Source organism: Crotalus tigris, unplaced genomic scaffold (genome assembly GCF_016545835.1).
Source record: "Crotalus tigris isolate CLP2741 ecotype Arizona unplaced genomic scaffold, ASM1654583v1 scf7180000024192.52159, whole genome shotgun sequence".
Lineage (NCBI taxonomy): Eukaryota > Metazoa > Chordata > Lepidosauria > Squamata > Viperidae > Crotalus > Crotalus tigris.
The window spans coordinates 8245-36139 of NW_024100423.1; the positions used below are offsets into that span (position 1 = coordinate 8245).

At 44.1% G+C, this 27895-nt stretch overlaps 3 protein-coding genes and 2 long non-coding RNA genes across 12 annotated transcripts; 4 read left to right on the forward strand and 1 right to left on the reverse strand.

Moving 5' to 3' along the window:
- Nucleotides 1-1129: 1129 nt before the first annotated feature.
- Nucleotides 1130-4727, forward strand: LOC120299051. 2 transcript variants are annotated; one of them, XM_039323453.1, is made up of 12 exons: nt 1130-1221; nt 1328-1404; nt 1611-1701; nt 2035-2108; nt 2253-2316; nt 2410-2474; nt 2688-2751; nt 2843-2908; nt 3042-3188; nt 3655-3741; nt 4015-4083; nt 4464-4727. In XM_039323453.1, exons 1-10 carry the CDS (start codon nt 1198-1200, stop codon nt 3730-3732), a joined length of 750 nt encoding a protein of 249 aa, XP_039179387.1. In that variant the 5' UTR covers nt 1130-1197; the 3' UTR covers nt 3733-3741; nt 4015-4083; nt 4464-4727. The 2 variants fall into 2 exon arrangements, with proteins under 2 accessions (XP_039179387.1, XP_039179388.1); XM_039323454.1 differs by having other exon boundaries at nt 1138-1221; nt 3045-3188.
- Nucleotides 4728-9621: 4894 nt separating this feature from the next.
- Nucleotides 9622-13222, forward strand: LOC120299050. Of its 2 annotated transcripts, none has more exons than XM_039323450.1 (12): nt 9622-9716; nt 9823-9899; nt 10106-10196; nt 10530-10603; nt 10748-10811; nt 10905-10969; nt 11183-11246; nt 11338-11403; nt 11537-11683; nt 12150-12236; nt 12510-12578; nt 12959-13222. In XM_039323450.1, the coding sequence occupies exons 1-10, from the start codon at nt 9693-9695 to the stop codon at nt 12225-12227; spliced, it is 750 nt and encodes a 249-aa protein (XP_039179384.1). In that variant the 5' UTR covers nt 9622-9692; the 3' UTR covers nt 12228-12236; nt 12510-12578; nt 12959-13222. The 2 variants fall into 2 exon arrangements, with proteins under 2 accessions (XP_039179384.1, XP_039179386.1); XM_039323452.1 differs by having other exon boundaries at nt 9646-9716; nt 11540-11683.
- Nucleotides 13223-18166: 4944 nt separating this feature from the next.
- LOC120299048 lies at nt 18167-21763 on the forward strand. 2 transcript variants are annotated; one of them, XM_039323446.1, is made up of 12 exons: nt 18167-18257; nt 18364-18440; nt 18647-18737; nt 19071-19144; nt 19289-19352; nt 19446-19510; nt 19724-19787; nt 19879-19944; nt 20078-20224; nt 20691-20777; nt 21051-21119; nt 21500-21763. In XM_039323446.1, the coding sequence occupies exons 1-10, from the start codon at nt 18234-18236 to the stop codon at nt 20766-20768; spliced, it is 750 nt and encodes a 249-aa protein (XP_039179380.1). In that variant the 5' UTR covers nt 18167-18233; the 3' UTR covers nt 20769-20777; nt 21051-21119; nt 21500-21763. The 2 variants fall into 2 exon arrangements, with proteins under 2 accessions (XP_039179380.1, XP_039179381.1); XM_039323447.1 differs by having other exon boundaries at nt 18174-18257; nt 20081-20224.
- LOC120299053 lies at nt 21503-24155 on the reverse strand. Its single transcript, XR_005554314.1, has 3 exons — nt 24023-24155; nt 22969-23397; nt 21503-21637 (listed from the first exon to the last, which is right to left on the reverse strand). It is a non-coding gene; the product is annotated as an uncharacterized LOC120299053 (long non-coding RNA).
- A 187-nt stretch (nt 24156-24342) lies between these two features.
- Nucleotides 24343-27471, forward strand: LOC120299052. 5 transcript variants are annotated; one of them, XR_005554313.1, is made up of 5 exons: nt 24343-24390; nt 25879-26400; nt 26536-26597; nt 26883-26959; nt 27166-27471. It is a non-coding gene; the product is annotated as an uncharacterized LOC120299052 (long non-coding RNA). The 5 variants fall into 5 exon arrangements; XR_005554312.1 differs by lacking the exon at nt 24343-24390 and adding an exon at nt 25311-25360; XR_005554310.1 differs by lacking the exon at nt 24343-24390 and having other exon boundaries at nt 25332-26400.
- Nucleotides 27472-27895: the final 424 nt, after the last annotated feature.

Genomic DNA, 27895 nt, shown 5'->3' on the forward strand with positions numbered 1-27895 from the left:
AGTCATAACGATAACTACGTTTGTTCCTGTTTGGGGCATTATATCAAAGTTAGATATTTTTATAAACTCAAAGAGGATACAAGGACAGAATTTAAAATATGAATATAAATAAATGAGAATTCTCCCGTTGGAGGAAGAAAAAGGATATCTATGTGAAACAATAGACGTTTTGGAAGTAAACCTGCAAACCTGAAAAAAAAAATAAGAATTTGTTCTGTTTCTGGGATGCCTGTGGTTTAATATTTCACTATAACTGAAGGATAAGTTATGAAGCTGGTTACTTTGAGCCTGCTGTTTATTTCTTGTTTTTTGTTCCTAGTTTATGATATTTGGAAATTTAAAATGGAACATATTTGAGACCAGCAAGGCCATTCTTGAAGAAAGAAGAACTGTCTCTATTTGTTAGGGCAGTGAATGCTTCAACATTTACTTAGAAGATATTTAAGTACAGCATCTCTCTCCTCATCACTACAAATCTGTAATGTTTTTCTCTTTGAGCCTGAAGTCACATTATCAGTACAGGTGGTCCTCAACCTGAGACTGCGATTGAGCCCTGAATTACAGTCGTACATTGTTGCAGTTAAAAAGTCAAAGCATCATGTGACTGGACTTAATTTTTTGAACATTTTTACAGTAGTTGTTAAGCGAACGCTGTAGTCATTAAGCGAATGCTGAAGTCATTAAGTGAACGCTGAAGGCTCAAAATAACGCTTTGCAACATGGCCTCCGGGGAGGTCATGCCTGAAGTCTGTGTGAGTATGGAGAGGAAATATCCCAGAGTTGTGTGTGCTGCATTGTGGAGATTTTCAAGAAAAGATTGGACAGTCATTTGTCTGAGATGGTATGGGGAGCCCTTCCTTGGGCAGGGGGTTGGACTAAAATTCCCATCTATCCTAGGATTGTATGATTCCCTCTGTGCTTTGTGCCACAATGATTGTGCTTCTCTCTTTTTCATGAACAAACAACTTCCCACGTGAAAGGCAGAGGCCAAAAGCCACCAAAGGAGTCAGCCACCGGGCCATCCAGACACTCCTAAACCCAGGTGAGCTGCCCTCCTTGGGCAGGTTTAGAATGTGGCCAATGTTTACCTGGTTGCCAAAGCAACCAGGTTGACAGTTTCCCTGAAAAGCCACCAATCAGGCCCCAGCTGTCCATTCTCCCTTCGTGCAGTGAAAGGACCAACAGCTGCTTGGGGTCATGGCTGTACGACGGTTTTTTAGAGTAAGTGTGGCCATCTCAGCTGCCAAGAAATTGGCAGTAGTAGGGGAGAAAGTCATGTTTCCCAACTCTTATGACTGACTTATGCCTATTTCTTTTCTCTTCACAGAACATCTGGAAAAGATGTTCAGCGCTCTTCTGCTGCACGAAGAGCGACGTAGAGGACCTTCCTGAGCCTCCTGACAGGTACCACCCCCTTCTCCACAAACCCTGGGCATGGTGGGGCAACATTGATGGACTGCAGGGTCTCTAAGAGCCTCTCCTCAAGATGGCTTCCTGTGTGCAAGGGGTTGCAGAGGCAAAAAGTTGGGCAGGCTGAATGGCCGGTCCTAGAAAGGAGAGGCAGACCTAGAAGGATAACCTTTGACATGTCACCTTCTTCTTTTGGCCAGGATTGACGAGGGACAGAAGCGGCATGACCAGAAGGGAGAATGGCAGACACATCTTTGTGTGTCTGATGGACACAGGTCTTCCTCCCAAGGGGTAAGGACTCTTCTGTGACATGGCCAGTCAGGGTCCTTGCCTCAAAACCGGGTGGGGAAAGGGAGGAATTCTCACTTGGGGGAACCTGGCCAGCCTAGGAAAGTCAAGAGGAGCCTTTTGGATTCGGGAAAAGATCTTGATGGCTTGGAAGGGAAATACTGGGACATTCTAAGAAAGAGCCATTTTGAGCCTCTTCCCATTAGCCAACTTTTCCATGATCTGCTGTCTCTATTCCCTGTGGAGTGCAGCCTTTCCCTCTTGGGGAAGATAAACATTCCATCACATGCAGAGGACTTTTCATTTATTCCTTCAATGAACAATTGTTACTTGCAGGTTTTGATGGGTGTTCGTGCCACCGCCCGGATCCCCAGGAAGGAAGAGGTGGCGCCAGTTCTTATTTCAATGAGGTAGGTGTTCTCAGCTGAAGTATTCTGAAGCCCCCGAAAAGGCGGACGCACTAAAGCCCTAAAGAAAAGGGCTCGAAGAACCGTTTGCAGAGGGGAGGCATCGCATGGCTACTTTTCATCTTTGGCTCTTCATTCTCTCCCCAGAAATGAGAACATGGCGAAATGGAGGCCGCGGCTCTTAACTATCTCGGAGACCTGCACTGAGTCGGTAAGCCCAGACCAGCTCCTCACCATGCAGAAGCCCTTTCGCTGCGGGTTTGTTGATATGCCGACAGTTGTAATATTTGCATTGTTATTTCAGGATCCTTTGGAAGAATGCCAACCAAGGGACGACGTGCAGGAGGAAAGCAGTGCCTGCTTATCAAGGTAGGTAACACCTCGGAGGGTGAAACCTTTGCAGAAGGGAGGCATCTCTGCCCTCTGCCTCTGCAAAGGAAGAATGACTGAAGGCAGCCCCTTTGGCAGGCCAATCCCCTTGGCAGGCCAGCTGGAAGGGTTCTTAGAACCTCCACGGGACCACTTTTTTAAAAAGGGCCCGTGGCTACTTTTCACCTTTGGCCTCTTCGTTTCGCTCCCCAGAGAGAAAAAGCAAGAGCACTGGAGGCCGCGACTCCCCCCCATTTTGGAGACCTGCGTTGAGTCGGTAAGACCTGAACAGCTTCTGCCCCACTAAAAGAAGAAGCATTGTCTCTGTGGAGATGCCAACAGACAGAACCTTCACATTGTTATTTCAGGACGAAGAAGACCAGCCGGCAGAAGAGGAGCTCTCTCCTACTGAGGAGAAGACGCAGACCTCGGAGGTAAGAAAGTCTTGGCAATGGGGCCGATGGAGGCTCTCTTGCTGTTGGCACACAGGGCCTGAACGCACCCTGTCCTTTAGCAATCTTATTGGGATGCAGAAGGCTTAGGATTTAGCCTCGATACTGTCACTAGCAGGATTCGATGGAAGTGCAGGTGGGCTCCGGGATCAACAGCCTGGAGGATTTCGACTCCATTTCTGCCCTCTTGGATGAGGTGTCTGAGGGAAGCTGGGAGCAGGCTGCAGAGGCTTTGGAGGCCAGCCTTTCGTCCAGTCCGTGGGTAAGAAAGACAAAGTGTTTTCTCTTGGGGAAGGATAGAGTCCCTCTATTCAGTTCTCCTAATCTGAGTGAACTGTGCTGGAGGGCTCTGGGCAGTGGAGCAAGGTGACACCTGGCCCTTGGGACAACATATTTAGGCTAACACTCAAGCTCTGTTGCGATTGGTTGGGTACCGCAAAGCAGCAGGGAAGGGCCCAATGCAGTGGACTGGTATCCTAAATGGATATGAACCACCCTGCTTATCCCTTTCCTTTTTCTGCTTCCTCCTCTCCAGCACCCTGTTGTTTCTGGGCAGGGCATTAAGGGGCAGAGTAGACAGCCTACATTTCTGCGGGAATGGCTGGGTGGGGGTGGGGATTGCAACAGAAGCATTGTTCCCGATGAGGATCCTGATTCAATAGGACCTCTTTTAGGAATTCTGAGTCTCTTTTCACTGATGGCTAAAGAGGAATCATTGTCATTCACAGGATTCTCCTGAAGAAGGGGAAGGCACGCTGGAGAATCTCAGCAGCCTGGAGGAAGACTCCCTGGACTTCAGTCTCTAATTAAAAGAGGTACCTATTTTAGCCTCTTTGTTGTTGTGTTGAAGTCTTGCAAAGCTCAATGAAGCAATACGCTCTGCCGTGCAGGGTCACCCAAGTCAGACAGGTCATAGTGCAGAGCGCTAACACAACATGGTCCACTGGAGAAGGAAATGGCAACCTTCTCCAGTGTCCTTATTAAGAAAACCCCACAAAAGTATCAAAAGTAACTCCAAAAAGAACAAAGTGTTTGTACTTTTATAGAAAGCGTGTGGTACTAATAAAAGCCTTTGATTACTCCCCCAGATGCTTCCCCAGATGCCTCTCCAGTTGGCAGATCGGAGAAGGATGAACCAGTCCCAGGCACATCAGGAGGTGAGTTGGTCAATGCCTCCGAGCAGCCAGAGGAGAGGGATTTGGCTGGAGCACAGGTGCGGCAGGACAGCCAGGAGGCTTTCGGATGGGAAAGCACACAGCTGCAGATGGTTAGTTTGGAGGAGGAACTGCTTTATACACTCATCCGAGAACAAGTAGGGCAGAGAAAAGGCAGGAGCAGCAAAGGGCAGCTCTTTTATTCACAAGGAGGAAGTCTCGCCCTTCTTGATGGGCTGGACCAGAAGCTGGCTATTTAGCACAGCAGACAGATGGAGGCGATGCTGGGAACAATGTGTTCATGAGTAGGGGGTTGGAGTAGAAGACCTCCAAAGTCCCTTCCAACTCTTGGTATTCTGTTCTGTTATTCTATCTGCATATAGACGGAAGGCGATGGACGGCGGAATCCGACCCAGCAGCGAAGACCAGCGATGAGCCACTTTCCCCCAAGGAACTTTCTGCGTCTTGTTATTGTTGTTGTTTTTGTAATTGTTCTTTTTGTTGTACTTGCTCTTGTTGTTCTAGTTATTGTTCGGAGAATAAAAGTAAAAAAGATTTTATATATACTAATTTAGCTTAGGCCTATTTTCATTACACTTTTGTTAGGAATAGGGTAAACTTTTCATTAAATGTAAATTTCAGCAAAATTCTTTGTCTGAGCTTTGTCCCATTTTTTCCCACCGTTCTACAGCATACAGTGAATTAGTATTTAGTTACAATATTAATGGAAACCTGACACTTCCAGAGGTTCCTCAACTACATACAGGTAGTCCTCAACCTACCCCAATTGATCCCCAAATATATGTTGCTAAATGGAACATTTGTGAAGTGACTTTTGCCTCATTTTACAATGTTTCTTGCCACAGTTGTTAAGTAGATCATTGCAGTTGTTAAGATAGTAACACAGTTGTTAAGACTGGCTTCCCCATTGCTTTTGCTTGTCAGAAGGGCGCAAAAGTTGATCACATGACCCCTGGACACTGCTACCGTCCTAAACATGAGTCAGTTGCCAAGCATCTGAATATTGATCACGTGACCATGGGGTTCTGCAATGGACGAAAGTGTGACAAAAGTTCATAAGGAATTTTACAGAACAATACCCAACTTATAGTAGCTAAGAGGCCATAATTTCTTGTAAGTCATGCTAGGTTGTTGCTACAAGGCATACACTAGCAAAATATGCAATCCAACTCTTCTAACCGACTTTCTCTGGAGAGGTGAGTGCAACTCCCAGACTGGCCATTTCTCTCCATGCAAATGGTGACCTGACAGCGACTGCAATCTGACCACTTAGAGAGGGGCACCAATTTCATCTGAGTTTTACCCCATTTTATGACCTTTCTTGCCACACCTGTTAAGTGAATCACTCCAGTTCATAAGTTAGTAACCTGGTTCTTAAGTGAATCTGGCTTCCCCATTGACTTTGCTTGTCAGAAGGTCACAAAAGAAAATCACATGACCTGGGGACACAGCAACGGTCATAAGTGTGAACCAGTTGCCAAGCATCTTAATTTTGATAACATAATCATGGGGATGCTGCAAAGGTCGTATTTGTGGAAAATAATAATAATAATAACAAGAACAACAACAACTTTATTGTCACTTTGAATGTACACCAATTGGCATACATCAAAATGAAATTTCGTTGCATACAGCTCTCAAAGGTTCACATGTCCCTTTTTTCAGTGACGTTGTAACTTCGAATGGTCATTAAATGAAGTGTTGTAAGTTAAGGCTTCCTGTAATTTGGAGGGTTATTTCTTCTATACACAAGAAGCAATGATCATGTCTTGCAATATACATCTTAAAATTAATAACCAACCTGGAAACTTTTGGAATATGAGTTTACTTACCGAAGAAAGATTCTATATTTACCATTTAATAATAGGCTGGAAGATAAAACCCCAAAAGACATTTGTCGGAGGCCATAAAAGCCACTTAGAAGCTGAATTCCAGAGTTGGAAGGGACCTTGGAGATCTTCTAGCCCAGCCGCCTAGAAGTGCAGAAGTCCAGAAAGGGTTTCCAAGTAGAAACAAAAGGACTTATGTCTTTTTCTTTCATCAAAGGAGTCAATTTAGCCATCTCTGCTAACTCCATCAACTTTTGCAGCCATTCCGCCATTGTGGAGATCGAAATGTCCTTACATGTTTGTGCATAAACTAGTCTTGTTGCAGTCAGCGTATATAACATTGAAGTTCCATCATTTTGTCCAAGTCTTTTTTCCATTAAACCAAAAAGAAAAGTTTCTGGTTTTACCTTTATATTTACTTTCAGTATTTTCTGAAAAGGAAACTAAACAGCATGAGGGAACAATTCTGCGCCAGGACAATTTAGACAGCAATTAGCATTAGGTCTCATGAACAGCAAACCGGTGTTTAAATGTGCGGGTACCACGTCAAATCGTAGATCAGTTCATGTCCCGCTGTAAACTGAAGGCATATACAGTCTCTCATTTTTAAATATAAACAATGCTTTGCTTCAATGGTTAGATGGCCTAGACCAGGGGTAGGCAAACTTGGCTCTTTTATGACTCGTGGACTTCAACTCCCATAATTCCTCAGCCAGCATGCCTGGATGAGGAATTCTGGGAGGTGAAGTCCACAAATCATAAAAGAGCCAAGTTTGAAGACCCCTGGTTTAGAACATAGATCTTTTTCAAATTTATATTATATTATGTTTTATTGGTCTACATGAAATGTTAATATATATTGCAAATCCATGTATGATATTCCATATGCTAAATAAACACACACACATACACAAATACACACAAACACACAACACACACACACAGAGAGAGAGAGAGAGAGAGAGAGAGATTTTTTTAAAGATTTGGTCCCAAATGGGAAATATCCAGTGTAACCATTACTTACTGTTGCCTTGCCTTGTTTTGCCCTGGTATTTTATCACCACCATAATCCTATTCATAGTTACTTGTGGAATTTTGTCTTTGTGCGGAACTGTCTTCACTGCAAAAATGTGTGGAAAGAATTGACAATGCTACCTGTCTCAGCCCGAGAGGTGACTACAGCAGGACAAACTGCAGGGACTACAGACCTTCCTCAGCTCAGGCTGGATTTTTAGGCCCCGTGTTGGGAAAGGAGGAGGCCATTTCCTGTTGCCCAGAAATTCAGTGAGTGGGGATTGGATCTTAGACTCGTCAATCAAAGGATAGTAACACTGGGTTCCTCTTCTGGTTTATATTTATATTTATATATTTGTATTCTTGGAGGGAAGAGAAGTGAGTAATTTGGGAGCTGGGAGTGGCAGATGGAAGGAAAGCTTGGAGTCTTAGCCCTAAGAAAACTACTAAGAGTTATACTAGTAGTGCTCGACTTACGACCACAATTGAGCCAATGTTTCTGTTGCTAAGCGAGAGAGTTTTTAAGTGAGTTTTTCTCCTTTTACAATCTTTCTTGCCACAGCTGTTAAGTGAATTAAGTGGTGAAGTTAGTAACACGGTTGTTAAGTGAATCTGCCTTCCGCATTGATTTTGCTGTTGAAAGGATTGCAAAAGGGGATCACATGACCTTCGGACACAGCAACGGTCATAAGTATGAACCAATTGCCAAACATCTGAATTTTGATCACATGATCATGGGACTGCTACAAAGGTCGTAAGTGTGAAAAATGGTCATCAGTTACTTTGTCAGGGCTGTTGTAACTTTCAAGGGTCAAAAAATGAACGGTTGTAAGTCGAGGACTATCTGTATAAATACATCTTTAGAGCCAAGGAAGGCAGGATTGGGTAGAAATATCGTACAGCTAAGGCAACCTGTTTATAATCCATTTTCACGTTGTTTTTAATGTAAATTTTACAATATTGACAATTTTGTTACTATAAAGCTTCTTGGGACAAACTCAAATTAAATATCAGTTTGTTATGGACTCAAGTCTCAGCTTGATTTTCCTGCACAGGTAGTCCTCGACTTACGATGAGAACTGAGCTCAAAATTTCTGTTGTTAAGGGAGACACTTGTTAAGTGAGTTTTGTCCCTTTTACGACTTTTCTTCCCACAGTTGCTTAATGAATCACTGCGCTTGATAACTTAGTAACACGGTTGTTAAGTGAAGCTGGCTTCCGCATTGGTTTTGCTTTTCAAACTGTTGCAAAAGGTGATCGCATGACCTCCGGACATAGCAACGGTCATAAGGATGAACCAATTGCCAAGCATTTGAATGTTGATCACGTGAGCATGGGACTGCTACAAAGGTCGTAAGTGTGAAAAACGGTCATAAGTCACTTTATTCAGTGTCATTGTAACTTTCAAGGGTTACTAAATGAACTGTTGTACGTTGAGGACTTCCTGTACTATGTGTACTTAATCCTGCTTCCAATATTTTTCCTCAACCTTCCTTTGAAATTTCTCTAATCCCTACACAACCCACTCTGAAGCCCATCCTTCAGAAATGCAGTCATAACGATAACTACGTTTGTTCCTGTTTGGGGCATTATATCAAAGTTAGATATTTTTATAAACTCAAAGAGGATACAAGGACAGAATTTAAAATATGAATATAAATAAATGAGAATTCTCCCGTTGGAGGAAGAAAAAGGATATCTATGTGAAACAATAGACGTTTTGGAAGTAAACCTGCAAACCTGAAAAAAAAAATAAGAATTTGTTCTGTTTCTGGGATGCCTGTGGTTTAATATTTCACTATAACTGAAGGATAAGTTATGAAGCTGGTTACTTTGAGCCTGCTGTTTATTTCTTGTTTTTTGTTCCTAGTTTATGATATTTGGAAATTTAAAATGGAACATATTTGAGACCAGCAAGGCCATTCTTGAAGAAAGAAGAACTGTCTCTATTTGTTAGGGCAGTGAATGCTTCAACATTTACTTAGAAGATATTTAAGTACAGCATCTCTCTCCTCATCACTACAAATCTGTAATGTTTTTCTCTTTGAGCCTGAAGTCACATTATCAGTACAGGTGGTCCTCAACCTGAGACTGCGATTGAGCCCTGAATTACAGTCGTACATTGTTGCAGTTAAAAAGTCAAAGCATCATGTGACTGGACCTAATTTTTTGAACATTTTTACAGTAGTTGTTAAGCGAACGCTGTAGTCATTAAGCGAATGCTGAAGTCATTAAGTGAACGCTGAAGGCTCAAAATAACGCTTTGCAACATGGCCGCCGGGGAGGTCATGCCTGAAGTCTGTGTGAGTATGGAGAGGAAATATCCCAGAGTTGTGTGTGCTGCATTGTGGAGATTTTCAAGAAAAGATTGGACAGTCATTTGTCTGAGATGGTATGGGGAGCCCTTCCTTGGGCAGGGGGTTGGACTAAAATTCCCATCTATCCTAGGATTGTATGATTCCCTCTGTGCTTTGTGCCACAATGATTGTGCTTCTCTCTTTTTCATGAACAAACAACTTCCCACGTGAAAGGCAGAGGCCAAAAGCCACCAAAGGAGTCAGCCACCGGGCCATCCAGACACTCCTAAACCCAGGTGAGCTGCCCTCCTTGGGCAGGTTTAGAATGTGGCCAATGTTTACCTGGTTGCCAAAGCAACCAGGTTGACAGTTTCCCTGAAAAGCCACCAATCAGGCCCCAGCTGTCCATTCTCCCTTCGTGCAGTGAAAGGACCAACAGCTGCTTGGGGTCATGGCTGTACGACGGTTTTTTAGAGTAAGTGTGGCCATCTCAGCTGCCAAGAAATTGGCAGTAGTAGGGGAGAAAGTCATGTTTCCCAACTCTTATGACTGACTTATGCCTATTTCTTTTCTCTTCACAGAACATCTGGAAAAGATGTTCAGCGCTCTTCTGCTGCACGAAGAGCGACGTAGAGGACCTTCCTGAGCCTCCTGACAGGTACCACCCCCTTCTCCACAAACCCTGGGCATGGTGGGGCAACATTGATGGACTGCAGGGTCTCTAAGAGCCTCTCCTCAAGATGGCTTCCTGTGTGCAAGGGGTTGCAGAGGCAAAAAGTTGGGCAGGCTGAATGGCCGGTCCTAGAAAGGAGAGGCAGACCTAGAAGGATAACCTTTGACATGTCACCTTCTTCTTTTGGCCAGGACTGACGAGGGACAGAAGCGGCATGACCAGAAGGGAGAATGGCAGACACATCTTTGTGTGTCTGATGGACACAGGTCTTCCTCCCAAGGGGTAAGGACTCTTCTGTGACATGGCCAGTCAGGGTCCTTGCCTCAAAACCGGGTGGGGAAAGGGAGGAATTCTCACTTGGGGGAACCTGGCCAGCCTAGGAAAGTCAAGAGGAGCCTTTTGGATTCGGGAAAAGATCTTGATGGCTTGGAAGGGAAATACTGGGACATTCTAAGAAAGAGCCATTTTGAGCCTCTTCCCATTAGCCAACTTTTCCATGATCTGCTGTCTCTATTCCCTGTGGAGTGCAGCCTTTCCCTCTTGGGGAAGATAAACATTCCATCACATGCAGAGGACTTTTCATTTATTCCTTCAATGAACAATTGTTACTTGCAGGTTTTGATGGGTGTTCGTGCCACCGCCCGGATCCCCAGGAAGGAAGAGGTGGCGCCAGTTCTTATTTCAATGAGGTAGGTGTTCTCAGCTGAAGTATTCTGAAGCCCCCGAAAAGGCGGACGCACTAAAGCCCTAAAGAAAAGGGCTCGAAGAACCGTTTGCAGAGGGGAGGCATCGCATGGCTACTTTTCATCTTTGGCTCTTCATTCTCTCCCCAGAAATGAGAACATGGCGAAATGGAGGCCGCGGCTCTTAACTATCTCGGAGACCTGCACTGAGTCGGTAAGCCCAGACCAGCTCCTCACCATGCAGAAGCCCTTTCGCTGCGGGTTTGTTGATATGCCGACAGTTGTAATATTTGCATTGTTATTTCAGGATCCTTTGGAAGAATGCCAACCAAGGGACGACGTGCAGGAGGAAAGCAGTGCCTGCTTATCAAGGTAGGTAACACCTCGGAGGGTGAAACCTTTGCAGAAGGGAGGCATCTCTGCCCTCTGCCTCTGCAAAGGAAGAATGACTGAGGGCAGCCCCTTTGGCAGGCCAATCCCCTTGGCAGGCCAGCTGGAAGGGTTCTTAGAACCTCCACGGGACCACTTTTTTAAAAAGGGCCCGTGGCTACTTTTCACCTTTGGCCTCTTCGTTTCGCTCCCCAGAGAGAAAAAGCAAGAGCACTGGAGGCCGCGACTCCCCCCCATTTTGGAGACCTGCGTTGAGTCGGTAAGACCTGAACAGCTTCTGCCCCACTAAAAGAAGAAGCATTGTCTCTGTGGAGATGCCAACAGACAGAACCTTCACATTGTTATTTCAGGACGAAGAAGACCAGCCGGCAGAAGAGGAGCTCTCTCCTACTGAGGAGAAGACGCAGACCTCGGAGGTAAGAAAGTCTTGGCAATGGGGCCGATGGAGGCTCTCTTGCTGTTGGCACACAGGGCCTGAACGCACCCTGTCCTTTAGCAATCTTATTGGGATGCAGAAGGCTTAGGATTTAGCCTCGATACTGTCACTAGCAGGATTCGATGGAAGTGCAGGTGGGCTCCGGGATCAACAGCCTGGAGGATTTCGACTCCATTTCTGCCCTCTTGGATGAGGTGTCTGAGGGAAGCTGGGAGCAGGCTGCAGAGGCTTTGGAGGCCAGCCTTTCGTCCAGTCCGTGGGTAAGAAAGACAAAGTGTTTTCTCTTGGGGAAGGATAGAGTCCCTCTATTCAGTTCTCCTAATCTGAGTGAACTGTGCTGGAGGGCTCTGGGCAGTGGAGCAAGGTGACACCTGGCCCTTGGGACAACATATTTAGGCTAACACTCAAGCTCTGTTGCGATTGGTTGGGTACCGCAAAGCAGCAGGGAAGGGCCCAATGCAGTGGACTGGTATCCTAAATGGATATGAACCACCGTGCTTATCCCTTTCCTTTTTCTGCTTCCTCCTCTCCAGCACCCTGTTGTTTCTGGGCAGGGCATTAAGGGGCAGAGTAGACAGCCTACATTTCTGCGGGAATGGCTGGGTGGGGGTGGGGATTGCAACAGAAGCATTGTTCCCGATGAGGATCCTGATTCAATAGGACCTCTTTTAGGAATTCTGAGTCTCTTTTCACTGATGGCTAAAGAGGAATCATTGTCATTCACAGGATTCTCCTGAAGAAGGGGAAGGCACGCTGGAGAATCTCAGCAGCCTGGAGGAAGACTCCCTGGACTTCAGTCTCTAATTAAAAGAGGTACCTATTTTAGCCTCTTTGTTGTTGTGTTGAAGTCTTGCAAAGCTCAATGAAGCAATACGCTCTGCCGTGCAGGGTCACCCAAGTCAGACAGGTCATAGTGCAGAGCGCTAACACAACATGGTCCACTGGAGAAGGAAATGGCAACCTTCTCCAGTGTCCTTATTAAGAAAACCCCACAAAAGTATCAAAAGTAACTCCAAAAAGAACAAAGTGTTTGTACTTTTATAGAAAGCGTGTGGTACTAATAAAAGCCTTTGATTACTCCCCCAGATGCTTCCCCAGATGCCTCTCCAGTTGGCAGATCGGAGAAGGATGAACCAGTCCCAGGCACATCAGGAGGTGAGTTGGTCAATGCCTCCGAGCAGCCAGAGGAGAGGGATTTGGCTGGAGCACAGGTGCGGCAGGACAGCCAGGAGGCTTTCGGATGGGAAAGCACACAGCTGCAGATGGTTAGTTTGGAGGAGGAACTGCTTTATACACTCATCCGAGAACAGGTAGGGCAGAGAAAAGGCAGGAGCAGCAAAGGGCAGCTCTTTTATTCACAAGGAGGAAGTCTCGCCCTTCTTGATGGGCTGGACCAGAAGCTGGCTATTTAGCACAGCAGACAGATGGAGGCGATGCTGGGAACAATGTGTTCATGAGTAGGGGGTTGGAGTAGAAGACCTCCAAAGTCCCTTCCAACTCTTGGTATTCTGTTCTGTTATTCTATCTGCATATAGACGGACGGCGATGGACGGCGGAATCCGACCCAGCAGCGAAGACCAGCGATGAGCCACTTTCCCCCAAGGAACTTTCTGCGTCTTGTTATTGTTGTTGTTTTTGTAATTGTTCTTTTTGTTGTACTTGCTCTTGTTGTTCTAGTTATTGTTCGGAGAATAAAAGTAAAAAAGATTTTATATATACTAATTTAGCTTAGGCCTATTTTCATTACACTTTTGTTAGGAATAGGGTAAACTTTTCATTAAATGTAAATTTCAGCAAAATTCTTTGTCTGAGCTTTGTCCCATTTTTTCCCACCGTTCTACAGCATACAGTGAATTAGTATTTAGTTACAATATTAATGGAAACCTGACACTTCCAGAGGTTCCTCAACTACATACAGGTAGTCCTCAACCTACCCCAATTGATCCCCAAATATATGTTGCTAAATGGAACATTTGTGAAGTGACTTTTGCCTCATTTTACAATGTTTCTTGCCACAGTTGTTAAGTAGATCATTGCAGTTGTTAAGATAGTAACACAGTTGTTAAGACTGGCTTCCCCATTGCTTTTGCTTGTCAGAAGGGCGCAAAAGTTGATCACATGACCCCTGGACACTGCTACCGTCCTAAACATGAGTCAGTTGCCAAGCATCTGAATATTGATCACGTGACCATGGGGTTCTGCAATGGACGAAAGTGTGACAAAAGTTCATAAGGAATTTTACAGAACAATACCCAACTTATAGTAGCTAAGAGGCCATAATTTCTTGTAAGTCATGCTAGGTTGTTGCTACAAGGCATACACTAGCAAAATATGCAATCCAACTCTTCTAACCGACTTTCTCTGGAGAGGTGAGTGCAACTCCCAGACTGGCCATTTCTCTCCATGCAAATGGTGACCTGACAGCGACTGCAATCTGACCACTTAGAGAGGGGCACCAATTTCGTCAGAGTTTTACCCCATTTTATGACCTTTCTTGCCACACCTGTTAAGTGAATCACTCCAGTTCATAAGTTAGTAACCTGGTTCTTAAGTGAATCTGGCTTCCCCATTGACTTTGCTTGTCAGAAGGTCACAAAAGAAAATCACATGACCTGGGGATACAGCAACGGTCATAAGTGTGAACCAGTTGCCAAGCATCTTAATTTTGATAACATAATCATGGGGATGCTGCAAAGGTCGTATTTGTGAAAATAATAATAATAATAACAAGAACAACAACAACTTTATTGTCACTTTGAATGTACACCAATTGGCATACATCAAAATGAAATTTCGTTGCATACAGCTCTCAAAGGTTCACATGTCCCTTTTTTCAGTGACGTTGTAACTTCGAATGGTCATTAAATGAAGTGTTGTAAGTTAAGGCTTCCTGTAATTTGGAGGGTTATTTCTTCTATACACAAGAAGCAATGATCATGTCTTGCAATATACATCTTAAAATTAATAACCAACCTGGAAACTTTTGGAATATGAGTTTACTTACCGAAGAAAGATTCTATATTTACCATTTAATAATAGGCTGGAAGATAAAACCCCCAAAAGACATTTGTCGGAGGCCATAAAAGCCACTTAGAAGCTGAATTCCAGAGTTGGAAGGGACCTTGGAGATCTTCTAGCCCAGCCGCCTAGAAGTGCAGAAGTCCAGAAAGGGTTTCCAAGTAGAAACAAAAGGACTTATGTCTTTTTCTTTCATCAAAGGAGTCAATTTAGCCATCTCTGCTAACTCCATCAACTTTTGCAGCCATTCCGCCATTGTGGAGATCGAAATGTCCTTACATGTTTGTGCATAAACTAGTCTTGTTGCAGTCAGCGTATATAACATTGAAGTTCCATCATTTTGTCCAAGTCTTTTTTCCATTAAACCAAAAAGAAAAGTTTCTGGTTTTACCTTTATATTTACTTTCAGTATTTTCTGAAAAGGAAACTAAACAGCATGAGGGAACAATTCTGCGCCAGGACAATTTAGACAGCAATTAGCATTAGGTCTCATGAACAGCAAACCGGTGTTTAAATGTGCGGGTACCACGTCAAATCGTAGATCAGTTCATGTCCCGCTGTAAACTGAAGGCATATACAGTCTCTCATTTTTAAATATAAACAATGCTTTGCTTCAATGGTTAGATGGCCTAGACCAGGGGTAGGCAAACTTGGCTCTTTTATGACTCGTGGACTTCAACTCCCATAATTCCTCAGCCAGCATGCCTGGATGAGGAATTCTGGATGAGGAATTCTGGGAGGTGAAGTCCACAAATCATAAAAGAGCCAAGTTTGAAGACCCCTGGTTTAGAACATAGATCTTTTTCAAATTTATATTATATTATGTTTTATTGGTCTACATGAAATGTTAATATATATTGCAAATCCATGTATGATATTCCATATGCTAAATAAACACACACACATACACAAATACACACAAACACACAAACACACACACACACACACACACACACACACACAGAGAGAGAGAGAGAGAGAGAGAGAGAGAGAGAGAGATATTTTTTTAAAGATTTGGTCCCAAATGGGAAATATCCAGTGTAACCATTACTTACTGTTGCCTTGCCTTGTTTTGCCCTGGTATTTTATCACCACCATAATCCTATTCATAGTTACTTGTGGAATTTTGTCTTTGCGCGGAACTGTCTTCACTGCAAAAATGTGTGGAAAGAACTGACAATGCTACCTGTCTCAGCCCGAGAGGTGACTACAGCAGGACAAACTGCAAGGACTACAGACCTTCCTCAGCTCAGGCTGGATTTTTAGGCCCCGTGTTGGGAAAGGAGGAGGCCATTTCCTGTTGCCCAGAAATTCAGTGAGTGGGGATTGGATCTTAGACTCGTCAATCAAAGGATAGTAACACTGGGTTCCTCTTCTGGTTTATATTTATATTTATATATTTGTATTCTTGGAGGGAAGAGAAGTGAGTAATTTGGGAGCTGGGAGTGGCAGATGGAAGGAAAGCTTGGAGTCTTAGCCCTAAGAAAACTACTAAGAGTTATACTAGTAGTGCTCGACTTACGACCACAATTGAGCCAATGTTTCTGTTGCTAAGCGAGAGAGTTTTTAAGTGAGTTTTTCTCCTTTTACAATCTTTCTTGCCACAGCTGTTAAGTGAATTAAGTGGTGAAGTTAGTAACACGGTTGTTAAGTGAATCTGCCTTCCGCATTGATTTTGCTGTTGAAAGGATTGCAAAAGGGGATTACATGACCTTCGGACACAGCAACGGTCATAAGTATGAACCAATTGCCAAACATCTGAATTTTGATCACATGATCATGGGACTGCTACAAAGGTTGTAAGTGTGAAAAATGGTCATCAGTTACTTTGTCAGGGCTGTTGTAACTTTCAAGGGTCAAAAAATGAACGGTTGTAAGTCGAGGACTATCTGTATAAATACATCTTTAGAGCCAAGGAAGGCAGGATTGGGTAGAAATATCGTACAGCTAAGGCAACCTGTTTATAATCCATTTTCACGTTGTTTTTAATGTAAATTTTACAATATTGACAATTTTGTTACTATAAAGCTTCTTGGGACAAACTCAAATTAAATATCAGTTTGTTATGGACTCAAGTCTCAGCTTGATTTTCCTGCACAGGTAGTCCTCGACTTACGATGAGAACTGAGCTCAAAATTTCTGTTGTTAAGGGAGACACTTGTTAAGTGAGTTTTGTCCCTTTTACGACTTTTCTTCCCACAGTTGCTTAATGAATCACTGCGCTTGATAACTTAGTAACACGGTTGTTAAGTGAAACTGGCTTCCGCATTGGTTTTGCTTTTCAAACTGTTGCAAAAGGTGATCGCATGACCTCCGGACATAGCAACGGTCATAAGGATGAACCAATTGCCAAGCATTTGAATGTTGATCACGTGAGCATGGGACTGCTACAAAGGTCGTAAGTGTGAAAAACGGTCATAAGTCACTTTATTCAGTGTCATTGTAACTTTCAAGGGTTACTAAATGAACTGTTGTACGTTGAGGACTTCCTGTACTATGTGTACTTAATCCTGCTTCCAATATTTTTCCTCAACCTTCCTTTGAAATTTCTCTAATCCCTACACAACCCACTCTGAAGCCCATCCTTCAGAAATGCAGTCATAACGATAACTACGTTTGTTCCTGTTTGGGGCATTATATCAAAGTTAGATATTTTTATAAACTCAAAGAGGATACAAGGACAGAATTTAAAATATGAATATAAATAAATGAGAATTCTCCCGTTGGAGGAAGAAAAAGGATATCTATGTGAAACAATAGACGTTTTGGAAGTAAACCTGCAAACCTGAAAAAAAAATAAGAATTTGTTCTGTTTCTGGGATGCCTGTGGTTTAATATTTCACTATAACTGAAGGATAAGTTATGAAGCTGGTTACTTTGAGCCTGCTGTTTATTTCTTGTTTTTTGTTCCTAGTTTATGATATTTGGAAATTTAAAATGGAACATATTTGAGACCAGCAAGGCCATTCTTGAAGAAAGAAGAACTGTCTCTATTTGTTAGGGCAGTGAATGCTTCAACATTTACTTAGAAGATATTTAAGTACAGCATCTCTCTCCTCATCACTACAAATCTGTAATGTTTTTCTCTTTGAGCCTGAAGTCACATTATCAGTACAGGTGGTCCTCAACCTGAGACTGCGATTGAGCCCTGAATTACAGTCGTACATTGTTGCAGTTAAAAAGTCAAAGCATCATGTGACTGGACTTAATTTTTTGAACATTTTTACAGTAGTTGTTAAGCGAACGCTGTAGTCATTAAGCGAATGCTGAAGTCATTAAGTGAACGCTGAAGGCTCAAAATAACGCTTTGCAACATGGCCTCCGGGGAGGTCATGCCTGAAGTCTGTGTGAGTATGGAGAGGAAATATCCCAGAGTTGTGTGTGCTGCATTGTGGAGATTTTCAAGAAAAGATTGGACAGTCATTTGTCTGAGATGGTATGGGGAGCCCTTCCTTGGGCAGGGGGTTGGACTAAAATTCCCATCTATCCTAGGATTGTATGATTCCCTCTGTGCTTTGTGCCACAATGATTGTGCTTCTCTCTTTTTCATGAACAAACAACTTCCCACGTGAAAGGCAGAGGCCAAAAGCCACCAAAGGAGTCAGCCACCGGGCCATCCAGACACTCCTAAACCCAGGTGAGCTGCCCTCCTTGGGCAGGTTTAGAATGTGGCCAATGTTTACCTGGTTGCCAAAGCAACCAGGTTGACAGTTTCCCTGAAAAGCCACCAATCAGGCCCCAGCTGTCCATTCTCCCTTCGTGCAGTGAAAGGACCAACAGCTGCTTGGGGTCATGGCTGTACGACGGTTTTTTAGAGTAAGTGTGGCCATCTCAGCTGCCAAGAAATTGGCAGTAGTAGGGGAGAAAGTCATGTTTCCCAACTCTTATGACTGACTTATGCCTATTTCTTTTCTCTTCACAGAACATCTGGAAAAGATGTTCAGCGCTCTTCTGCTGCACGAAGAGCGACGTAGAGGACCTTCCTGAGCCTCCTGACAGGTACCACCCCCTTCTCCACAAACCCTGGGCATGGTGGGGCAACATTGATGGACTGCAGGGTCTCTAAGAGCCTCTCCTCAAGATGGCTTCCTGTGTGCAAGGGGTTGCAGAGGCAAAAAGTTGGGCAGGCTGAATGGCCGGTCCTAGAAAGGAGAGGCAGACCTAGAAGGATAACCTTTGACATGTCACCTTCTTCTTTTGGCCAGGATTGACGAGGGACAGAAGCGGCATGACCAGAAGGGAGAATGGCAGACACATCTTTGTGTGTCTGATGGACACAGGTCTTCCTCCCAAGGGGTAAGGACTCTTCTGTGACATGGCCAGTCAGGGTCCTTGCCTCAAAACCGGGTGGGGAAAGGGAGGAATTCTCACTTGGGGGAACCTGGCCAGCCTAGGAAAGTCAAGAGGAGCCTTTTGGATTCGGGAAAAGATCTTGATGGCTTGGAAGGGAAATACTGGGACATTCTAAGAAAGAGCCATTTTGAGCCTCTTCCCATTAGCCAACTTTTCCATGATCTGCTGTCTCTATTCCCTGTGGAGTGCAGCCTTTCCCTCTTGGGGAAGATAAACATTCCATCACATGCAGAGGACTTTTCATTTATTCCTTCAATGAACAATTGTTACTTGCAGGTTTTGATGGGTGTTCGTGCCACCGCCCGGATCCCCAGGAAGGAAGAGGTGGCGCCAGTTCTTATTTCAATGAGGTAGGTGTTCTCAGCTGAAGTATTCTGAAGCCCCCGAAAAGGCGGACGCACTAAAGCCCTAAAGAAAAGGGCTCGAAGAACCGTTTGCAGAGGGGAGGCATCGCATGGCTACTTTTCATCTTTGGCTCTTCATTCTCTCCCCAGAAATGAGAACATGGCGAAATGGAGGCCGCGGCTCTTAACTATCTCGGAGACCTGCACTGAGTCGGTAAGCCCAGACCAGCTCCTCACCATGCAGAAGCCCTTTCGCTGCGGGTTTGTTGATATGCCGACAGTTGTAATATTTGCATTGTTATTTCAGGATCCTTTGGAAGAATGCCAACCAAGGGACGACGTGCAGGAGGAAAGCAGTGCCTGCTTATCAAGGTAGGTAACACCTCGGAGGGTGAAACCTTTGCAGAAGGGAGGCATCTCTGCCCTCTGCCTCTGCAAAGGAAGAATGACTGAAGGCAGCCCCTTTGGCAGGCCAATCCCCTTGGCAGGCCAGCTGGAAGGGTTCTTAGAACCTCCACGGGACCACTTTTTTAAAAAGGGCCCGTGGCTACTTTTCACCTTTGGCCTCTTCGTTTCGCTCCCCAGAGAGAAAAAGCAAGAGCACTGGAGGCCGCGACTCCCCCCCATTTTGGAGACCTGCGTTGAGTCGGTAAGACCTGAACAGCTTCTGCCCCACTAAAAGAAGAAGCATTGTCTCTGTGGAGATGCCAACAGACAGAACCTTCACATTGTTATTTCAGGACGAAGAAGACCAGCCGGCAGAAGAGGAGCTCTCTCCTACTGAGGAGAAGACGCAGACCTCGGAGGTAAGAAAGTCTTGGCAATGGGGCCGATGGAGGCTCTCTTGCTGTTGGCACACAGGGCCTGAACGCACCCTGTCCTTTAGCAATCTTATTGGGATGCAGAAGGCTTAGGATTTAGCCTCGATACTGTCACTAGCAGGATTCGATGGAAGTGCAGGTGGGCTCCGGGATCAACAGCCTGGAGGATTTCGACTCCATTTCTGCCCTCTTGGATGAGGTGTCTGAGGGAAGCTGGGAGCAGGCTGCAGAGGCTTTGGAGGCCAGCCTTTCGTCCAGTCCGTGGGTAAGAAAGACAAAGTGTTTTCTCTTGGGGAAGGATAGAGTCCCTCTATTCAGTTCTCCTAATCTGAGTGAACTGTGCTGGAGGGCTCTGGGCAGTGGAGCAAGGTGACACCTGGCCCTTGGGACAACATATTTAGGCTAACACTCAAGCTCTGTTGCGATTGGTTGGGTACCGCAAAGCAGCAGGGAAGGGCCCAATGCAGTGGACTGGTATCCTAAATGGATATGAACCACCCTGCTTATCCCTTTCCTTTTTCTGCTTCCTCCTCTCCAGCACCCTGTTGTTTCTGGGCAGGGCATTAAGGGGCAGAGTAGACAGCCTACATTTCTGCGGGAATGGCTGGGTGGGGGTGGGGATTGCAACAGAAGCATTGTTCCCGATGAGGATCCTGATTCAATAGGACCTCTTTTAGGAATTCTGAGTCTCTTTTCACTGATGGCTAAAGAGGAATCATTGTCATTCACAGGATTCTCCTGAAGAAGGGGAAGGCACGCTGGAGAATCTCAGCAGCCTGGAGGAAGACTCCCTGGACTTCAGTCTCTAATTAAAAGAGGTACCTATTTTAGCCTCTTTGTTGTTGTGTTGAAGTCTTGCAAAGCTCAATGAAGCAATACGCTCTGCCGTGCAGGGTCACCCAAGTCAGACAGGTCATAGTGCAGAGCGCTAACACAACATGGTCCACTGGAGAAGGAAATGGCAACCTTCTCCAGTGTCCTTATTAAGAAAACCCCACAAAAGTATCAAAAGTAACTCCAAAAAGAACAAAGTGTTTGTACTTTTATAGAAAGCGTGTGGTACTAATAAAAGCCTTTGATTACTCCCCCAGATGCTTCCCCAGATGCCTCTCCAGTTGGCAGATCGGAGAAGGATGAACCAGTCCCAGGCACATCAGGAGGTGAGTTGGTCAATGCCTCCGAGCAGCCAGAGGAGAGGGATTTGGCTGGAGCACAGGTGCGGCAGGACAGCCAGGAGGCTTTCGGATGGGAAAGCACACAGCTGCAGATGGTTAGTTTGGAGGAGGAACTGCTTTATACACTCATCCGAGAACAAGTAGGGCAGAGAAAAGGCAGGAGCAGCAAAGGGCAGCTCTTTTATTCACAAGGAGGAAGTCTCGCCCTTCTTGATGGGCTGGACCAGAAGCTGGCTATTTAGCACAGCAGACAGATGGAGGCGATGCTGGGAACAATGTGTTCATGAGTAGGGGGTTGGAGTAGAAGACCTCCAAAGTCCCTTCCAACTCTTGGTATTCTGTTCTGTTATTCTATCTGCATATAGACGGACGGCGATGGACGGCGGAATCCGACCCAGCAGCGAAGACCAGCGATGAGCCACTTTCCCCCAAGGAACTTTCTGCGTCTTGTTATTGTTGTTGTTTTTGTAATTGTTCTTTTTGTTGTACTTGCTCTTGTTGTTCTAGTTATTGTTCGGAGAATAAAAGTAAAAAAGATTTTATATATACTAATTTAGCTTAGGCCTATTTTCATTACACTTTTGTTAGGAATAGGGTAAACTTTTCATTAAATGTAAATTTCAGCAAAATTCTTTGTCTGAGCTTTGTCCCATTTTTTCCCACCGTTCTACAGCATACAGTGAATTAGTATTTAGTTACAATATTAATGGAAACCTGACACTTCCAGAGGTTCCTCAACTACATACAGGTAGTCCTCAACCTACCCCAATTGATCCCCAAATATATGTTGCTAAATGGAACATTTGTGAAGTGACTTTTGCCTCATTTTACAATGTTTCTTGCCACAGTTGTTAAGTAGATCATTGCAGTTGTTAAGATAGTAACACAGTTGTTAAGACTGGCTTCCCCATTGCTTTTGCTTGTCAGAAGGGCGCAAAAGTTGATCACATGACCCCTGGACACTGCTACCGTCCTAAACATGAGTCAGTTGCCAAGCATCTGAATATTGATCACGTGACCATGGGGTTCTGCAATGGACGAAAGTGTGACAAAAGTTCATAAGGAATTTTACAGAACAATACCCAACTTATAGTAGCTAAGAGGCCATAATTTCTTGTAAGTCATGCTAGGTTGTTGCTACAAGGCATACACTAGCAAAATATGCAATCCAACTCTTCTAACCGACTTTCTCTGGAGAGGTGAGTGCAACTCCCAGACTGGCCATTTCTCTCCATGCAAATGGTGACCTGACAGCGACTGCAATCTGACCACTTAGAGAGGGGCACCAATTTCGTCAGAGTTTTACCCCATTTTATGACCTTTCTTGCCACACCTGTTAAGTGAATCACTCCAGTTCATAAGTTAGTAACCTGGTTCTTAAGTGAATCTGGCTTCCCCATTGACTTTGCTTGTCAGAAGGTCACAAAAGAAAATCACATGACCTGGGGATACAGCAACGGTCATAAGTGTGAACCAGTTGCCAAGCATCTTAATTTTGATAACATAATCATGGGGATGCTGCAAAGGTCGTATTTGTGAAAATAATAATAATAATAACAAGAACAACAACAACTTTATTGTCACTTTGAATGTACACCAATTGGCATACATCAAAATGAAATTTCGTTGCATACAGCTCTCAAAGGTTCACATGTCCCTTTTTTCAGTGACGTTGTAACTTCGAATGGTCATTAAATGAAGTGTTGTAAGTTAAGGCTTCCTGTAATTTGGAGGGTTATTTCTTCTATACACAAGAAGCAATGATCATGTCTTGCAATATACATCTTAAAATTAATAACCAACCTGGAAACTTTTGGAATATGAGTTTACTTACCGAAGAAAGATTCTATATTTACCATTTAATAATAGGCTGGAAGATAAAACCCCCAAAAGACATTTGTCGGAGGCCATAAAAGCCACTTAGAAGCTGAATTCCAGAGTTGGAAGGGACCTTGGAGATCTTCTAGCCCAGCCGCCTAGAAGTGCAGAAGTCCAGAAAGGGTTTCCAAGTAGAAACAAAAGGACTTATGTCTTTTTCTTTCATCAAAGGAGTCAATTTAGCCATCTCTGCTAACTCCATCAACTTTTGCAGCCATTCCGCCATTGTGGAGATCGAAATGTCCTTACATGTTTGTGCATAAACTAGTCTTGTTGCAGTCAGCGTATATAACATTGAAATTCCATCATTTTGTCCAAGTCTTTTTTCCATTAAACCAAAAAGAAAAGTTTCTGGTTTTACCTTTATATTTACTTTCAGTATTTTCTGAAAAGGAAACTAAACAGCATGAGGGAACAATTCTGCGCCAGGACAATTTAGACAGCAATTAGCATTAGGTCTCATGAACAGCAAACCGGTGTTTAAATGTGCGGGTACCACGTCAAATCGTAGATCAGTTCATGTCCCGCTGTAAACTGAAGGCATATACAGTCTCTCATTTTTAAATATAAACAATGCTTTGCTTCAATGGTTAGATGGCCTAGACCAGGGGTAGGCAAACTTGGCTCTTTTATGACTCGTGGACTTCAACTCCCATAATTCCTCAGCCAGCATGCCTGGATGAGGAATTCTGGGAGGTGAAGTCCACAAATCATAAAAGAGCCAAGTTTGAAGACCCCTGGTTTAGAACATAGATCTTTTTCAAATTTATATTATATTATGTTTTATTGGTCTACATGAAATGTTAATATATATTGCAAATCCATGTATGATATTCCATATGCTAAATAAACACACACACATACACAAAAACACACAAACACACACACACACACACATACACACACAGAGAGAGAGAGAGAGAGAGAGAGAAGAGAGAGAGAGAGAGAGAGAGAGATTTTTTTAAAGATTTGGTCCCAAATGGGAAATATCCAGTGTAACCATTACTTACTGTTGCCTTGCCTTGTTTTGCCCTGGTATTTTATCACCACCATAATCCTATTCATAGTTACTTGTGGAATTTTGTCTTTGCGCGGAACTGTCTTCACTGCAAAAATGTGTGGAAAGAACTGACAATGCTACCTGTCTCAGCCCGAGAGGTGACTACAGCAGGACAAACTGCAAGGACTACAGACCTTCCTCAGCTCAGGCTGGATTTTTAGGCCCCGTGTTGGGAAAGGAGGAGGCCATTTCCTGTTGCCCAGAAATTCAGTGAGTGGGGATTGGATCTTAGACTCGTCAATCAAAGGATAGTAACACTGGGTTCCTCTTCTGGTTTATATTTATATTTATATATTTGTATTCTTGGAGGGAAGAGAAGTGAGTAATTTGGGAGCTGGGAGTGGCAGATGGAAGGAAAGCTTGGAGTCTTAGCCCTAAGAAAACTACTAAGAGTTATACTAGTAGTGCTCGACTTACGACCACAATTGAGCCAATGTTTCTGTTGCTAAGCGAGAGAGTTTTTAAGTGAGTTTTTCTCCTTTTACAATCTTTCTTGCCACAGCTGTTAAGTGAATTAAGTGGTGAAGTTAGTAACACGGTTGTTAAGTGAATCTGCCTTCCGCATTGATTTTGCTGTTGAAAGGATTGCAAAAGGGGATTACATGACCTTCGGACACAGCAACGGTCATAAGTATGAACCAATTGCCAAACATCTGAATTTTGATCACATGATCATGGGACTGCTACAAAGGTTGTAAGTGTGAAAAATGGTCATCAGTTACTTTGTCAGGGCTGTTGTAACTTTCAAGGGTCAAAAAATGAACGGTTGTAAGTCGAGGACTATCTGTATAAATACATCTTTAGAGCCAAGGAAGGCAGGATTGGGTAGAAATATCGTACAGCTAAGGCAACCTGTTTATAATCCATTTTCACGTTGTTTTTAATGTAAATTTTACAATATTGACAATTTTGTTACTATAAAGCTTCTTGGGACAAACTCAAATATCAGTTTGTTATGGACTCAAGTCTCAGCTTGATTTTCCTGCACAGGTAGTCCTCGACTTACGATGAGAACTGAGCTCAAAATTTCTGTTGTTAAGGGAGACACTTGTTAAGTGAGTTTTGTCCCTTTTACGACTTTTCTTCCCACAGTTGCTTAATGAATCACTGCGCTTGATAACTTAGTAACACGGTTGTTAAGTGAAACTGGCTTCCGCATTGGTTTTGCTTTTCAAACTGTTGCAAAAGGTGATCGCATGACCTCCGGACATAGCAACGGTCATAAGGATGAACCAATTGCCAAGCATTTGAATGTTGATCACGTGAGCATGGGACTGCTACAAAGGTCGTAAGTGTGAAAAACGGTCATAAGTCACTTTATTCAGTGTCATTGTAACTTTCAAGGGTTACTAAATGAACTGTTGTACGTTGAGGACTTCCTGTACTATGTGTACTTAATCCTGCTTCCAATATTTTTCCTCAACCTTCCTTTGAAATTTCTCTAATCCCTACACAACCCACTCTGAAGCCCATCCTTCAGAAATGCAGTCATAACGATAACTACGTTTGTTCCTGTTTGGGGCATTATATCAAAGTTAGATATTTTTATAAACTCAAAGAGGATACAAGGACAGAATTTAAAATATGAATATAAATAAATGAGAATTCTCCCGTTGGAGGAAGAAAAAGGATATCTATGTGAAACAATAGACGTTTTGGAAGTAAACCTGCAAACCTGAAAAAAAAAAATAAGAATTTGTTCTGTTTCTGGGATGCCTGTGGTTTAATATTTCACTATAACTGAAGGATAAGTTATGAAGCTGGTTACTTTGAGCCTGCTGTTTATTTCTTGTTTTTTGTTCCTAGTTTATGATATTTGGAAATTTAAAATGGAACATATTTGAGACCAGCAAGGCCATTCTTGAAGAAAGAAGAACTGTCTCTATTTGTTAGGGCAGTGAATGCTTCAACATTTACTTAGAAGATATTTAAGTACAGCATCTCTCTCCTCATCACTACAAATCTGTAATGTTTTTCTCTTTGAGCCTGAAGTCACATTATCAGTACAGGTGGTCCTCAACCTGAGACTGCGATTGAGCCCTGAATTACAGTCGTACATTGTTGCAGTTAAAAAGTCAAAGCATCATGTGACTGGACTTAATTTTTTGAACATTTTTACAGTAGTTGTCAAGCGAACGCTGTAGTCATTAAGCGAATGCTGAAGTCATTAAGTGAACGCTGAAGGCTCAAAATAACGCTTTGCAACATGGCCTCCGGGGAGGTCATGCCTGAAGTCTGTGTGAGTATGGAGAGGAAATATCCCAGAGTTGTGTGTGCTGCATTGTGGAGATTTTCAAGAAAAGATTGGACAGTCATTTGTCTGAGATGGTATGGGGAGCCCTTCCTTGGGCAGGGGGTTGGACTAAAAGCCACATCCTAGGATTGTATGATTCCCTCTGTGCTTTGTGCCACAATGATTGTGCTTCTCTCTTTTTCATGAACAAACAACTTCCCACGTGAAAGGCAGAGGCCAAAAGCCACCAAAGGAGTCAGCCACCGGGCCATCCAGACACTCCTAAACCCAGGTGAGCTGCCCTCCTTGGGCAGGTTTAGAATGTGGCCAATGTTTACCTGGTTGCCAAAGCAACCAGGTTGACAGTTTCCCTGAAAAGCCACCAATCAGGCCCCAGCTGTCCATTCTCCCTTCGTGCAGTGAAAGGACCAACAGCTGCTTGGGGTCATGGCTGTACGACGGTTTTTTAGAGTAAGTGTGGCCATCTCAGCTGCCAAGAAATTGGCAGTAGTAGGGGAGAAAGTCATGTTTCCCAACTCTTATGACTGACTTATGCCTATTTCTTTTCTCTTCACAGAACATCTGGAAAAGATGTTCAGCGCTCTTCTGCTGCACGAAGAGCGACGTAGAGGACCTTCCTGAGCCTCCTGACAGGTACCACCCCCTTCTCCACAAACCCTGGGCATGGTGGGGCAACATTGATGGACTGCAGGGTCTCTAAGAGCCTCTCCTCAAGATGGCTTCCTGTGTGCAAGGGGTTGCAGAGGCAAAAAGTTGGGCAGGCTGAATGGCCGGTCCTAGAAAGGAGAGGCAGACCTAGAAGGATAACCTTTGACATGTCACCTTCTTCTTTTGGCCAGGACTGACGAGGGACAGAAGCGGCATGACCAGAAGGGAGAATGGCAGACACATCTTTGTGTGTCTGATGGACGCAGGTCTTCCTCCCAAGGGGTAAGGACTCTTCTGTGACATGGCCAGTCAGGGTCCTTGCCTCAAAACCGGGTGGGGAAAGGGAGGAATTCTCACTTGGGGGAACCTGGCCAGCCTAGGAAAGTCAAGAGGAGCCTTTTGGATTCGGGAAAAGATCTTGATGGCTTGGAAGGGAAATACTGGGACATTCTAAGAAAGAGCCATTTTGAGCCTCTTCCCATTAGCCAACTTTTCCATGATCTGCTGTGTCTTTCCCTGTTGAATGCAGTCTTTCCCTCCTGGGGAAGATAAACGTTCCACAACATGCAGGGGACTTTTAATTTATACTTTCAATTGTTACTTGCAGGGTTTGATGGGTGTTCGTGCCACCGCCCGGAGCCCCAGGAAGGAAGAGGTGATGCCAGTTCTCATTTCAGTGAGGTAGGTGTTCGCAGATGAAGTATTCTGAAGCCCCCTAAAAGGCAGCCGCAGTAAAGCCCTAAAGAGAAGGGCTAGAAGAAACCTTTGCAGAGGCAGGGGGGGCATCGCATGGCTAGTTTTGATCTTTGGCCCTTCATTCTCTCCCCAGAAATGAGAAGATAGCGAAGTGGAGGCCGCGGCTCTCAACCATCTGGGAGACCTGCACTGAGTCGGTAAGCCCAGACCAGCTCCTCACCATGG

Bases quoted from the DNA above. Each gene is read 5' to 3' on its own strand.
- LOC120299051 (XM_039323453.1), top strand. From the start codon at position 1,198: ATGGCTGTACGACGGTTTTTTAGA. The intron at 1,405-1,610 runs GTACCACCCCCT...TCTTTTGGCCAG, and splicing joins CTTCCTGAGCCTCCTGACAG to GATTGACGAGGGACAGAAGC. The intron at 2,909-3,041 runs GTAAGAAAGTCT...TACTGTCACTAG, and splicing joins AGAAGACGCAGACCTCGGAG to CAGGATTCGATGGAAGTGCA.
- LOC120299050 (XM_039323450.1), top strand. From the start codon at position 9,693: ATGGCTGTACGACGGTTTTTTAGA. The intron at 9,717-9,822 runs GTAAGTGTGGCC...TTCTCTTCACAG, and splicing joins CTGTACGACGGTTTTTTAGA to AACATCTGGAAAAGATGTTC. The intron at 10,197-10,529 runs GTAAGGACTCTT...TGTTACTTGCAG, and splicing joins ACAGGTCTTCCTCCCAAGGG to GTTTTGATGGGTGTTCGTGC.
- LOC120299048 (XM_039323446.1), top strand. From the start codon at position 18,234: ATGGCTGTACGACGGTTTTTTAGA. The intron at 18,258-18,363 runs GTAAGTGTGGCC...TTCTCTTCACAG, and splicing joins CTGTACGACGGTTTTTTAGA to AACATCTGGAAAAGATGTTC. The intron at 19,945-20,077 runs GTAAGAAAGTCT...TACTGTCACTAG, and splicing joins AGAAGACGCAGACCTCGGAG to CAGGATTCGATGGAAGTGCA.